Consider the following 15,025-nt stretch of genomic DNA (forward strand, 5'->3'; position numbering starts at 1 on the left):
GGCAGAGAAGGGGAACAGAGAATGAGAGAAGACTCAGAAGAAGGAACAGAAAGAGAGGCTTAGAGTCTACTGTCAAGAAAGGGCTGAGAGTGTCTGGGGGTGTGTAGGGCCTGTGTGTGAGGTATAGAGTGCCGAGGCAGAAGGGATGAAATGGGGCAGGGGGTCAGAGGCCATACTGATGATTTGAACTTTATGCTGAGGACAAATGGAAGCCATGAAAGCATTCTAAGAGAGGGTACTGCAATATGACTTACATCTTGTGAAAATCACCGCTGCTGCCCCTTTGTAAACACAGGATCACACAGATGGGGAAGTTATCTTAGGACAGCCCTCACGACACACCAGGCCAGGGTGTGGCTCTGATAGAGTCTTGGATGAGTGTCAGCAATGAACATGGGGAGAAGTGGATAGCTCTGCGGGAGGTTTAGCAGGTAGAATGGCCAGGGCTTGACGATGGCTTGAAGGCAGAGGATGAGGAGTGGGAAGAGTCAAGGATGATGGGCAAATTTCTGGCCCGAACCATTAGCTGAACAGAGGCATCCTTAACTGGCCAAAGAGAGAGAAAGAAATCCAGGGAAGGGTGGTGCCAACAATGCTAAGGGAGACAGCATTTCCAATACTGCTGATATTCAAGGAGAAGGAGGCCTAAAGTCCCAGGAAGGCCTTTAGTACTAGACTGAGTGAGGGCAGAATCAGTGGAGAAAGGTTTGCTCACTTCTGCCAGTTTCTCACTTCTCACACCCTCCTCCGTCTATGCAGAGAGGCTTCCTCTCCCGTGACACTGCTTTCACTAAGTTTCCAACCATCACTACACTCTGCATCCAATGGACACTTTTTCATCTTGTTGCATCATTCTGGAATACTGAATCACTGATCACTGGCTTCTTGAAGCCTAGCCCTCTTGGCTTCACATGGTGACACCCCGCCTCTTGCTTCCACTGTGCTTCTATGTCCACTCTTCAGTCTCCTGGGCAAGTTCTTCCTCTGCCCTTAAAAACTGGTGCCCCTCAGGACTCAGTCCAGGGCCGCACGTCTTCCCACTTTTCACACTGCCTCAGTGATCTTATCCCCTCCCACGCCTTCAATTAAAAATGTTATCAGTCATTTTATTTTCTTTGTTGTTCAGTTGCTCAGTTGTGTCTGACTCATTGTGACCCCATGGACTGCAGCACTCCAGGCTTCCTTGTCCTTCACTATCTCCTGGAGTTTGCTCAAACTCATGTTCATTCAGTTGGTGATACTATCTAACCATCTTATCCTCCTGCCCTCAATCTTTCCCAGCATCAGGGTCTTTTCCAATGAGTTGGCTCTTTGCATCAAATGGTCAAAGTATTGGAACTTCAGCTTTAGTATTGATCATTTTATGTCTATTTGCTGATGACTTTGCAATCTCCAGCTCTGGAGAGTGCTGGAGACATGTAACCCCCCAGAAAACGGACTCCCTTACAAGGTATTCCTAACCTTCACCTCAACCTGATTTTCTTCCTCCCTTCCCTTTCCTGCGAACAGCATCACCACTCAGAAACTCTCCTTGCTTTCCCTGCTCTTCTTCAGTCAAAACCTGACTATCTCAATGAGTCACTATCTCAAGCCTGCACTTTCCTGTTTTCACACTGCTGCTGTCCAGGTCCAAGCACTGTCATCCCTCCTTTCGATTCCTTCCACAGTCCTTTATCCTCCCTGTGCCTCCTGGATTGGATCCCTTAATCCACGTCCTCCTCACTGGAGCTATCCTCACAATTCTCACCAAACCACCCCTGACAAAAGGTTTCCACTGGTTCACCGCTGCTGATGGCAGAAAACTGCTGCCCACTCTGGATAAAAAGAAAGCAGATGCATACACCCAAACTGTGTCTGCAGTTTTAAGGGTTCATGGACACTAAGTATAGAATGTCTATTCACATGACAAAGCCCAACCCCCTTAATACACCTTCCTGACTTGAGCCCCGCCATCTCTCCACTGTGCCTCACATTCACTTTCCCCCACTGCAGCCTGCGTTCCTACACTAAACCCCTCAACTGTTCCCCCCACAACTTCTTGCCTTGTATGAACTATGCTCTCGTCCTGAGATATCCTTTAAAGGTCCTGTCCAACTGGCCGTCTCCTGTTCGAACTTCAAGATACTGTCTTCTGTGGATGTTTCTATGCTATCTCCTTGACCTCCCTGCAGTGCCTACTGTGTAGCCTACTGGGCTCTCACTGCTTTGGATGCACACTGACAACAGACTGCATAGCAGCCCTGTTTTGCTCATGTGTCTGCCCGATTCTCCTCTCCTGCCACACTCAATCAGGAGATCCCTAAGGGCAGCAGCTTGAGGGTCTTAGTCTCAGGTTCTCCAGCACTTGGTAGAGGTATCGTGAGAGCAGGCAATCAGTGCAGAATGCATGGCCAGAATCTCATAACTGCACACCACCACCTTCACCTACTGACAGAAGGGGAAATGTCCCTGGACATGCCAACTCGGTCACACACAGATGCACGTGAGCCTGTGCCCCGAGGCACCATGGTCAGAAGTGTGGCCACAGAAGTGGCTACTGAAGTGTGTCCTTTGGTCTTTCGAGATTTGCTCTGCTCTAGGACTTCCTGTCCTCCCCAGGGATAAGAATTTCTGACCCTCTACTTATACTTCCAACCCCATCTCTCCCACCTGTGTGAGGCAATGAAAAGAGCTGGGACCCTGAAGTTTGAGTCCAGTCTGAATGCTATTTTCCTAATCCATATAACGGCCATGGTAATGCCTACTATCTGTGGTTTTGTGAAAATCACAGGTGATGGAAATGGGAGCCCAGAGTTGGGCACTTTGTAGGTGCTCTCACCTGGGTTCCCAGCACCATCCCTGATGAGGGATGAAGCCTCATCCTGGCTTCAGAGTTGGAGGGTTCACTAAGACCCCTCTTCCCAGAGGTCAAGTCTGCAAAGCCTAAGGAGCTGCCACATGGAATAACAGATCAGAGGAATTGAGAACAAGAAGGGCAGAGTGAACACAGGCCTGACCAGAGAGGGGAGAGGCTCCGTGTACAGAGGTGGTGCAATGGCCAGGGTCGGGGATCTAGGCCTCGAGACTGGGGTAAGGGTCAAGGGTTAGGAACGGGTCCTGTTCATTTAATCAGTCAGTGCAGAGAAAGCAGGGTGGGCAGAGAAGATAATGGACAGTGAGGTCAATGTACTTCTTACATTCTATATTAGGGTTCTCTGCACCCAGAGACAGAATGTCAGCTGTTCGAGGGCCAGGACTGTATCTTAATCACCGTTTTGTGTAGCACAGGGCATGGCACATGATCAGCACGTTTTCTGAATGAAAAGATGCATGAATGGTGTGAAGTAGCTCTCAGGTGAGTGATCAGCCTTGAGGAGGCATCCAGGCCCAGGCAGACGCCCCTTCTCCCAAGTTGTGCAGACCTTGGTGCCCTCCTGGTGCCATCCTGGGTCCCTGTCCAATGCAAACTCCTGCATACACCCTCACAGTGGACGCACAAAGGTGCCTCCTCATGAAGTCACAGGCCCACACAGAGCCAGGCACACAGATGCACAGACTCGAGTACGGGCAGACTGGCACACTCCATACACACACTCACACAGACAGAGGCTACTCTTACATATACAGAGATACCCTTCCTCACACATACAGAGAAGCAGGTTATCACTCACACACACGCGTTCATTCACCTGGAACCTTCCTCCATTATCCACACATGCAGGCACACGTACAGACACACACAGGCATGCCTTTGTCCACACAGACACATACACACAGAAAGACACTTTCCCATAGGCCTCACGTAGACAAGCACGCACACACGTACACACACACACACACACACACACTCACACACACCCTTCCTCTCATGGACACAGACAGACCACATTCACCCGTGCGCAGACTCTCACTGGCAGACTCACCCACACGCCGGCACGCTCTCACACACGCTGCCGGGGCACTCGTGGTCAGCTCTGCGGCTGCAGCTGTGACCTTGAGGTCCCTGAGGCCTGTCTGGACTGTGCCTCATCACTTCCTGCTCCAGGGCTTCCAGCTCCAAACTCGAACTCCAGACTCTCTCCCGAGACTGTCTCATCCTCTCTCCAACTCTCTTCTCAGCACCATCTCCCCATCTGTCCAGGGTTTCTCACTGCTTCTTCCCCAAGACTTGCTCCTCCTCCCTGTTTCTGTCTCTTTCCCTCTCCAGGTCTGTCCCACCCCTTCCCCCAGATCTGGTCTAAACCATCCATCTTGTCTGTTTTCCCAGTCTGTCCTGCCTCCTACCCAGATCTGTCTTCTTTCTCCCCCTAGACTGGTCACAGTGCTTCCCCCGCCCAGATCTCCTTGCTACATGCCCTTGCCCCGTCCCGGGCCTGTTACTCTGTCCTCTGGCTCCATCCTGCTCTCCCCCTCTAGCCCCACATCTGGGCCTCTGGAACCACAGCTGGTTCTCATTAGGAGGGGGAGGGGCGAGACTGTTCATTGGGGCCTGCAATGTGATGTCAATCCACACCCCCCCGCCCTTCCAACACACACACACAGCCTGTGTGTCTACAGGACCTGGGAGCAGGGGGAACATGGGAGAGGAAAGAGGTGGGCTGTGGGGGAGTCGCAGGGGGACCATAAGGGAAGGGTGCTCCAGGAGGAAGCAGAGGAGTGGCCTGAGGTGCAGAGGGGAAGCAGGCTTGGGGAGCTGGCACCTCGCAGGCCTCCTCCCTCAACTTCCTGTCCCAGGGCCAGGAAGGGGCAGGGACCAGAAAGACAACAGGGTGAGGAGGGGGCTGCAAAAGGCAGATTGGCCCTGAAGGGGAGGAAGAAGAGGGTAGCCTTGGGCAAAGGGAGGTGGAGGTACAGGGCCAGGCATAAAGGAGAAAGGAAGAGAGGTGAGAGTTCTCACAGGGGATGACTGAGAGCAAGACTGGGGGAGTGTGAGTGTGTGTCGGCAAAGGAAAGAGTGAGGAGTTCACACAGAAAGGGGAGGCAAGTCAGAGACGGGAACAGCTGGGCTGGAGTGAGGGGGGGCATAAATAAAGGAAGGAGTTAGGGCTGGGGAGCGGGTGTGGGGAGCAGAAAAGAGGAGAGGAGGAGTGAAGACAGGAGGAAGAGGAGAAGGCTGACAAGTTGGCTCCCCTGGATGTCCCCTGGACAACCTCATGGATGGGCAGCTGGGCAGTGCCTGGGCCTGGCTCTGTCCCTCCTGAGGACTGGTTCCCATTAGGCACCTCAGGGAGAGGCCGGGACGGATGTGAGCAGAGAAGGCAGAAGGAAAATTTCTTTTCTGAGCTGTTAGTGTGTTGGCAATTCATAGACGGTGCCTTATTTAATCATCTTAATCATCCTAACAGCCCGGGTCAGGGAGGCGTCCCACCTTTCAGTGAGGAAACGGGCTGGGAGTGAAACAACTGTCCTGAGTTAACATACCCTTTTCTTTTTTTTTTTAATAAAACATTTATTTATTTAACGATTACTAATCTAGTTGCGGATTGTACCCACTCCAGTTGCATGGCTTCTCCTTCCCCCTGAAAAGTTACTCTTCAGAATTAGGTTCTTATCATTTCTAGTATGTCTTTATCACTTCACTGACTTAAAAGTTATCCATTTTATTTCTCTATTTCTTGTGGTTATCTTTAAAGTTTGATCATCTAGACTTACTTACCAAAACCTAAAAAGTGATTATTTTTGTCCTCCTTTTGACATAGCCTTGATCTTATCCCAGGAGTATGCACTCCACACTGCCTGAGATTCACGGAGAAGGGAAAGATGGAGCGAGGCAGAAATTACAGGGGAGCTGAAGGGAGAGACCTAGCAAGACAGTGGAGACCTGGAGAAGAGAACCCATGGGAGGAGGGGCACCAAGGATAAGGTGTTTGCAGCCCAGGCCAGTAGCAGTGGGACAGAGTAGACACAGAAGAAAAATGTGAGGAGGTGAGGTTGACAAGACTTGGCCACCGACCCTTCAGGAAGGGTGAGGGAATAAAAGAGCTCTAGACTGACTCCAGTTAGTGCTGGTCTGATGACCAATGTGGGGCTATTAGGATACCACAGAGGAGAGCCATTTTGGGGGTGCCTGTTGGGGTCTTCTCATGGGGATGTCCCTCACACAGTTAGATTTGCAGGTCTGGAGCTGAGGAGAGAGGTCTGTTTGGAGATATGGATTTGGACCAACCAAGGAGTAACTGAGAGCCATGGGTGCGGAGACCCATCAGCTAGGATGTGTGGAGAGAAAAAAGAGACTAGGACAGAACGCTGGGGAAGAGTAGATTCAAGGGGCAGCCAAGGAGAGCTTGATTCTTCTTGGAGAACAAAGAGGAGGCCATATCTCAGAAGTTAAGAAGACAGCATTTCAACAAGGATGGAGGAGTCAGTAGAGTCCAATGCTGCTGAGAGGCCAAGTAAGATGAAGACTGAGAAATGCCCATTGGTTTTAGCAGTAATAAGGTCATAGTGATCTTGGGGAGAATCATTTCAGGAGACTCCTAAGGGAGCAAGCCTCCTGCAATGGGAAACGACAGGGAATGAATAAACTAGCCATAGACAAGATGTCAGCATAGATTCATCCTTCAACATGTGCTTACTGCACACCTCGAAAAGAGAGGCAATGTGTCACGGTGAGGAAGGACGGGACAGTGCCAAAGTCTGGACTTGGGCCAAACCAACTCTGGGATTTCTCTCCAGCTTCTCACTTGCTAGTTATGTAACCTTTAGTGAACCATTTAAATGTTCAGTGCTTCCATTTGCTCCTTTATAAAATAGGAACAATAATAACACTACAGTGTACTTGCAGTTAGAATAGTGTGTGGCATAGAGTAGGCATTTTATAGGTGCACAAGCATGAACTATTACTACAGTGGTTAGGAAGATGGGCTCTGCTGAGTCAAATTCAGATGCTGCAGCTTATGGTGTAATCCTGGGAAAATTGTTTAATCTTTCTAGGCCTGAGTTTTCTCTTTTGTAAAACGGGGATCAAAGTGCCTGCTTTATATAGTTGATAGGGGAGTTAAATGAAAGAATGGCACGAAAAACTTAGCATGGTGGCCTGCACACAGTGAAGGCTCAATGAATGTTGGCTGCTACTGCGTGCCAGACATTCACAATAACCCTGGGGTAAGTGTTATTCTACAGGTGAGGAGACAAAAACTCAGAGCAGGTAGCAGAGGATTATCTGGAACTCAGCTCCGACAGACTCCAAAGTTAGTGCTTTCTCATCTACAACATTGCTTCTCTGCTGGAGCACCTGGAGCAGCCTGATAAAGGGTCATGGAAGTGGCCAGGCAACCAAACAGGGAAGGTGCCTGAGGAGAACTCTGGGTAGGAGAGTAATTCCAGCGCGCACACAAGGTGGATCAGAGGTGATCAGTGACACGGCAGTTACGAGTCTAGGCTGAGGGTCAGGTGGGCGTGAGGTCAGGTGGTGAGAGGGGAAATGACCAGAGGAGGCTTGGAGGTTTCTAGAAGACAGAGGGAAAAATAGGAGGGATGGGTCCAGGGCATTCATTGATACATTTATTCAATTAGTATCTATTGAAGACCTACAATGTGCCAAACACCATACTAAGCAGTAGAGACATAGCAGTACCTGGACAGACCACATCCCTGCCTTCATGGTGTTCACAGGTTGGGAGGCTTGGGCAGGGATGGGCAGGGCAGGGTGAGGGAGCTAGGGGTAGCGGGATGAGCAGCAAGAGCCTGGTTTAAGGTCTAACTCTCACAAGGAGAGTCCAGGCTACACAGGAGGCTGGTGAGAAGGCAGAGAAGTTGGAGATGTAGAGGGAAGAACGAGTTTGGGGGAATGAGACGTTGAGAAGAAGAAGAGTAGTGGAGGGACTGAGATTGTGGAAGTAAAACAAACTAAATTAAGAGTTGAACATTTAATAGCCGTTTTCTTTCTCAATCCTCAAAACAACTCTACTGTTACCTCCATATTCAACTGAGGAAAGGGAAGCTCAGAGAAGCTAAGGTGATCCAGGTGACAAATGGTGTGACTGGAAAGTGTGAAGCATAGCCCTCCTTTCCTCCTTCCTTTCCTCCTTCCTCACCAAGAATATGAGAGTGTGTTCCAGGCTCTGAGAAGAAATAGCTCCCTCCATTGAGCAACTTAGACAGAAAAACATAAACAACAGGCTTGGGGGTTCTAGGTGGACTGCCAGGAAGAGATGCCCTCTCAACAGGGGACAGAGGAACTGAGAAACCCCTCCTAAGTGGCAGAGGCTTAAATGTCCAGAAGGAAGAGGATTACCTGGAAACACAGACACCAGAGCTGAAGGCAGGGGCAGGCAGCAGGAACCCAGGAAGGTGATGGGATCCAATAGCTTGAACCCATCAGAGGGGCTTTTGCTTGCAGGTGCCAGGGCATCAGAAAGTCTGATCTTACTTCTGTTACTACTGACAGAAAAAAAGAGGAAGAGGGCACAAGTATCTGGGAACCTGATACGGGAAGGGTCTGGGTGCCAGGAACAGGAGGGCACAGCGTGGTATGTGTGAGGGGGCTGTTAGCAGAAGGGGCAGCCTGTGACACCTCCTAGGAAGGGGGCCTGGTGGAGTAGAACAGATGGAGCAGAACCGAGGTTCCGTGGCCTGATAGCATGTCACAGCTTCCTCAGCTTCCACTCCCTCCAAGAACCCCAACAACCACATGGTCCAACAGATTTGGATCTGCAAATTTCTGGTGTTTATTAGATATTTGGCAGCTGAATCAAAGAGAAATAAAGTACAGACTGGGGGAGAGGAAGAGGATCCAGGAAAAGAGAAGCCCAGGTGAAAGAGAAAGAAGAGGAGAGCGTAGGGGGAGGAAGGACAACTTGTGGGGGAGGGGACTGGAAACGTCTCTACTGGGTAAGTGGGCATGTGTGGAAATGACTCTATTGTGTGGGCAGCTGAGACCAGGAGTCAGTCTTCTGAAGAGTGAATGAGAGTGAGGGAGGAGCTGTGAGGTGCCTCATTCATTCATTTGTTCATTGCCAAGCGTCTATAGAGGAACCTGGGGGATGTGAAGATGAATAACATGTAACCTTGCCATTAAGGACGCCCCAGCCCAGGCAGAGAGAGAAAAAGCAAAGAGGCAATGACAACAGTGAGACAAGAGGATTCCAAGCTGGTCTGGTGGTCAGGAGAGGGAGAGCTTGAGAAGAGAGCTGAGGATGGGACGGGGTCAGCCAGGAGACAAAGGGAGTAAAGGGCTTTTCAGGCAGAGAGCAGTATGTCTAAAGGGCCAGAAGCATGGAAGAATGCAGCGTCTTTGGAGAACGACAAGGAATTCAGCATGGCTGGGACTTGCAATGTGAGGGAGCTATGGAAACAGGACAGGCTATGAGGCTGGGGAGGCTGGGGGAAGTCTGATCGTGACAGATCTCTGAAGCCTCATTAATGTAGAAGTCTCACCCAAGATAGTGTAAGGATACTAAAGAACGCAAGCAGGGAATGCTATGGCTGGATTTGCATTTTACGGAAAAGATTGGATTGGAAGAGGGAAGAGTAGACTAGAAGTAGACTTGTCTAGGGAGACAAGTTAGGAGGCTCCTGCTGTAGTTCAAGTGAAAATACGGTGAGATGGAGGCAGTAGCTGAGCCCATGGATAAAAGGGGATGGCACATCAGAGAAAGCTGGGAAGGAAGGAGAACTAAGAGGTTCTAGGTTATAGGACATGTAGAGAAGAGAGTGGCTACAGTTAATTTCTGGCTTTGTAGCTTGTTGACTGAGTGGAGACGGTGGTTTTGGGGAGGAAGGAAAGATGAGCTCAGGTCTGGGACATGTTAGGGGACTCTATAGTATGGGCTCAGTAGTAAAAATCCAAAAGGAAGCAAGTCTGCAGGTCTGGGCGTCTGAAGAGAGATCTGGAAGAAAGAGTTATTTGGGAGTCATCAGCTTACTCAGATGATAACTAAAGCCCTGGAAATGAATGCGATAGATCACCCAGAGGGGTGTATACAGTGAGATAAGAAGGTCCAAGTCAGACCTCTAATAAATCGTAACACTTAGGGGTCACTCAATCACACATAGCATGCATGCATGCTCAGTCGCTCAGTCGTGTCCAGTCTTTGCGACCTCATGGACTGTCGCCTGCCAGGCTCTTCTGTCCATGGGTTCTTCCAGGCAATAATACTGAAGTGGTTTGCCATTTTCTCCTCCAGGGGATCTTCCTGACTCAGGGATCAAACCCGTATCTTCTGTGTCTCCTGCATTGGCAGGCGGATTCTTTACCACTAGCGCCACTTGGGAAGCCCTAGGTGCCACCCAAAGGAGCCCCCAAAGTAGACAGAGAAGGAACAGTCAGGAGGTGTTTTGAGAGAGGGATGCACAGATCCCACCCTACTGTATCATCATCTGTTTATTTGCCTGTCTCCTTTGCCGAGGGTAGGAACAGTGTCTTCCATCATCATATTCCCAGCACCTAGCAGTGTGGTTGGGACATGAGAGCTCATCGAATGTTGACAGAATAAAATAGTGGTTCAAAAGGCATAAGACATGAATGATTCAAAGAGGAAATAACAGTCAACAATGTTGGACCCTTCCAAGAGGTCAAGCAGTTGAGGACTTTTGAAAAAAGCCCCTAAATTTGGCAAACGAGAAGTCATGTTATCTTAGGGAGAGCAGTTACATAGATGGGGCAGGAATAAATGGGAAGTCAGGAGGTGGGAACAGTTTGGTGCAGAAGAGCTTTTCACAAAACACGGCAGTGAAGCAAAGCGAGAGAGCGTCTTAGATAGTCAGGTATTTCAGAGTGCAGGAAAGTAGGAGAGCCTGGAGGCTCTTCATGTGCTCATAGGAGGAACGAGTGCACAGGGAGAAACCAGACACATGGATAAGACTCAAGATTACTTTGTTGAGTGAGGTCTCCCCTGAGGCTGAAGTGGATGGGATCTGCAACAGTTGAGGGAATTCAAACTGGATGGCCTCAACTTTCCGGGTGGCTGACAGACCAGGTCTGTCTGTTGTGTCTGCTCTTCCTTCCTTCCTCCCTCTCCTTCAGCCCCCGTATCCATTCTGTCACTGAGTCCTTCTGACCCCACTGCTTAAAGCATTCTTGAAGCTACCTACTATCTCGACCTCTACTGCCATTCTTCCAGTTCAGCCCAGCATTATCCCCTCCTGGGTTCCTACAACAGCCAGCTATCCCCTTCCTTTCAGATGCCTCACTCTAGTCTCCACACTGCTGTCAGAGTGGTCTCTGTAAGACAAATCTGATCATATCACACCACAGCTTCAAATGATTCGGTGACTTTCAATTCTCCCTGGGTTCAGGAAGCAATCATGTGACCTAGAAGAAGCACACAACCTAACTAACCCTTTCTCACCTCTCCCAGACTCTCTGACCCACCCTCACGTCGTGCTATCAGTGCCAGGCTCATTGGATTGCTTTTCCCCTCAGACATACAATACTTTCTTAATGTGGGTTTTCCAGTGCTGCTCCATTGGTTTGGCATACTCTCCACATGCTCCACCTCACCGCCGCCTCTCCTTTGCTTGGTAGCCTCTTACTTATCTATCAAGCATAAGCTTCAATGCCACTTCCTTCCCAAACCCTCGTCTAGTTCCCCTTCAAGGGCTCAGGTTGGCCTGCTACGTGCTGCCACATCACCGTGCTCACCCCATGGCCTGTAAGCTCCATAAGGGCAAGGACCACATCTATTTTGTTCACCCTTGTAATGCTAGCATCTATCACACTGCTTGGCACACAGTAGGTGCTTAATAGGTGTTTGCAGAATAAATGATCCAGTGGGTTGACTAATTAATCTGCTGAAGACAATGAGGGATGTAAGGTGAAGGGATGTAAAAAACTAGAAAATATTTCATCTATTTGTTTATTTATGGAGGGCCCAGTTGAGGGTGCAATTTATAGAAGCATGAATTTATAGAAGCATCACTTGGTGTGGTTGGGAAATGATTCCAGCTGGGTTGAGACTTTGTGGGACGGGTGATCTAAAGACAATAACAAAGGAACAGAGCGGTCAAAGAGTGGGTGAAGTGATGGTCTTGGACATATAAACTGGAAGGAGAGTATAAAGCCAGAAAGAGAAGATTAGGAAAAAGCAAAAAGGTTAAGGGCAAGGGATCACTGTGAGGTTGAAGGGTAAGTGGAATGGGAGTGAGGGCATCAGGGAGCTCAAAGGACTCAGGAGGCTGTGGGCAGAGTGGAATGCAGGTACAGAATTTCAGAGACAGACCAGTTGCACTGAGTGGTCCTGGGAGAGGAGATGGCAATAGGAGCTGAAGAACTCAAGACTGTGAGGCTGCACTTGGAGGGACACTTAGAACCATGGCAGGGTACGGGGTGAGGGAAAGATTGATCTAAGTCCCCAAGTTTTCAAGGAACCAGAGGGTAACCCTGGGAGGTCTATGGGTGAGAAGACTTGGTGTGAGCATCATAAGTTAATGGGAGTTTATTCAGCAGTTGGGACTGCTCAGTCTGTGGTGTGTGCATGACACCTAAAAGTTTTTCTTATGGGATGTACAAAAAGGTGTTGGTAAGAGTGACTGCAACACAGCATCCCATTACTGTCAGGTCTCTGAGACACCTGCTATGTACAGACAGCCCTGAAGTACAACCTAGATGTTGGTGGGCTGTGACAGGTTCCCAGTGGATGCATGTTGCTCCGGCAGTGTCTCAGGAAAGGTGCTGGCAGCAACCGTGTATCCCTTGCTGTGTGCTGGCTTTGACAGAGTCCCGTGTTGGCTGCACCATTTCTGCTGTGGGTGTGCACTGTTCTCAGAGCACCTTCTGTAAACGTATGTTGGCTCTGTCAGTGCTTCCGAGGGGCATGTGATGGCTGTGAAGGCATCTCTTGTGGATGTGTGCTGCCTGTGACTGTGTCCCCTGTGGGTATTTGAGGAGTTGACATTAGCAACAATATTTTTCTGGCCTATGACCCCGTGGCTGCGGGCCCAGCCCACGCCACACTGAGTTCATTGTGCTTCTGGACCTCCCCTTCCCCACCCCCTCCACGTGGGCTGAGGCTGGTGGTGACCTCCCTCTGTCCCCTGTGTGGGATTCTGATCTAGGCATCCTGGACCCAAACTCAACAGTCTGGGTGACAGGCTTCCAGCTTGGGCTTGGCCTGTCTCTTCCCTGTTTCTCTTTACTTCTCCCTCCTCAGTTTCTTTGTCTCAGTTTGTCTGTCACACACCCATCCTCCACATTCTGACACATGGCTCCCACAGAGGCGGGCAACACACACACACACACACACACACACACACACACACACACACCCACACTCCCTCACAAGGACTCGTTCACCAGACACACACTCACTCTGACCCACACCCCATCATAGTGACACGCACGTACACACGGCCAGACACATACACGCAGACACACAACTTCCCAGTGACACGCACTGACTCACACTAGGCGATGCACTCGCGCTCACACTCACACTCGGAGGAACACACACACACCCTGCCCACACCCCCGGCACACTCACGCCGCCACACACCCGACGCGATGACACACGCAGCACAAAGACCCCCAGCCCTGCCCCCACGTTCACGTTCACGCTAGCCCTCATCCCGCAGGCCCAGGCCCCCCCTCCCCCATTGTCTCCGGCTCAGAACAAAGCCCCCGGCTCGGTCGCCGCCACCGCCGCCCGGGAGAGGCCGGCGGGCCGGCGGGCGCGGCCGGACGGGCCGGGCAGCCGCGGGCACTAACCTCCGCGCCGCGCGGGCTCCCTCGCCCGGTCCTGGGGCGCCGTCCGGCGCGGTCAGCCCCCCGGGCAGCGCCCGCCCGTGCGGGGCCTGGGGCTGCGCATCTTCCGCCGCCGCTGTCTCTCAGTCCGCGAGCAGCTCCCGGCGACCGGCCGTCGGTCCGCGCGCCCCCGCCCGTCGATCGGTCCGTCCGCCGCCGCCGCCGGGGCGCCGCCTCCTCCACAGCCGCCCCGCGGAGGATGCGAGATTCGCCGCCGCGGCCCCGCGCCCCCTCCCCTCCCCTCCCCTCCCCCGCCCTCCGCGCGGTAACCCGAACCCCCGCCCCTCCGCCCGCGAGCCCCCGCCTCCGCCCCCACCCGCTCTCCGCGCCGCTGCCCCCCCAGCCCGTCCTCCCTCCGCCCCTCGACTTCCCGGCCCCATCCCCGGCCGGATCCGGCCCCAGCGCCGCCCCTCGTCCCCGCTCCCTTCCCTTCTCCCGGTCCAACCGCCCGGTCCCCCTTCCCCGTCCCGTTCTCCGCATCCCCTCTCTGAGTCCCAGTCTCCTTCTCGTCCTGCTCTTCCATCTTCTTTCCCGCCCCCTATTCCGCCACCGTCCCCTCTTCTCCCTCACTGTTCTATTCTCCTCCCCTGCGAACCCTTTTCTCCCCGTTCCCCTCTTCCTTCTTCCCATCGTCTTCTTCTCGTTCCATCTCTCCGTTCTTTCCTCTCCAGACCCTTATCCTCCATCCCTTCTCCTGGATCCTCTCGCCTCACCTCTTCTCCGCACCAGTTCTCCCCATGTCCTTTGCCTGCCCTTCTTTCCTGTCTCCCCACCTTTTCCCCCAACCGCTTCTCCTTCTCCCTTTCTCCGTGTTTCATCCCCACATCCCCTTACCTCCCAATTTCCTCTGTCATCTCTCTTTCCCCATCCTCTTCTTCCTAGTGAATCTCTCCATTCTCTCCGATCACTTCTGTTTATCCCATGTTCTTTATTCCTTTCCCCTTTTTCGTCGCCTACTTCTCCCTTCCTCGCTTCCTCTTTTATCCCAAAGTTGAGGCTCCAGATGGAAGGGACTGGAACGAAAAGATTTAGGGTGGGTGTTCTCACTCAGGGTATATACTTCTCAGAAAAGGAAAGCGAGATGGAAACTGGGCAGGGAGGTGGGAAGGGTCTTGAGGGGCCAGCTGGGAGAGAAAATGAAAATAAGTCCATCAGATGGAGGTGTACAGTGTTATAAGAACTAGAAGAGTTTTGATCCCTCTTCTCTGTCTTTCCTTATGACTGAGTGTAGGCTGTTAGTCTAAAGGTATTCTGGACTTGAGACTTGTGCAAGTGGTATAAAGAAATCAGGAACTTCTGGGAAGAGAGATCAGTTTCGATGAAAGCAGAAGGGAGTGTGATTTTTTTCAATAGCAATGAAGAAGA

At 51.4% G+C, this 15,025-nt stretch overlaps 1 protein-coding gene across 3 annotated transcripts in view; it reads right to left on the reverse strand.

Moving 5' to 3' along the window:
- Positions 1-13,884, reverse strand: part of DCHS1 (dachsous cadherin-related 1) — a 36,722-nt gene extending 22,838 nt beyond the window's left edge. Inside the window, exon 1 of one of the 3 annotated variants that reach the window (XM_070383851.1) lies at positions 13,625-13,884. Coding sequence is in view for 1 of the 3 variants with exons in the window: in XM_070383850.1 (XP_070239951.1) it covers positions 8,216-8,299 (84 nt within the window). In the remaining 2 variants the exon portion in view is untranslated. Of the gene's footprint in view, positions 1-3,902; positions 3,921-8,215; positions 8,315-13,624 lie in introns of those variants that run through there. The other 2 variants (XM_070383850.1, XM_070383852.1) reach the window with 2 other exon arrangements.
- Positions 13,885-15,025: the final 1,141 nt, after the last annotated feature.

This window comes from Bos mutus, chromosome 15 (assembly GCF_027580195.1).
Source record: "Bos mutus isolate GX-2022 chromosome 15, NWIPB_WYAK_1.1, whole genome shotgun sequence".
Lineage (NCBI taxonomy): Eukaryota > Metazoa > Chordata > Mammalia > Artiodactyla > Bovidae > Bos > Bos mutus.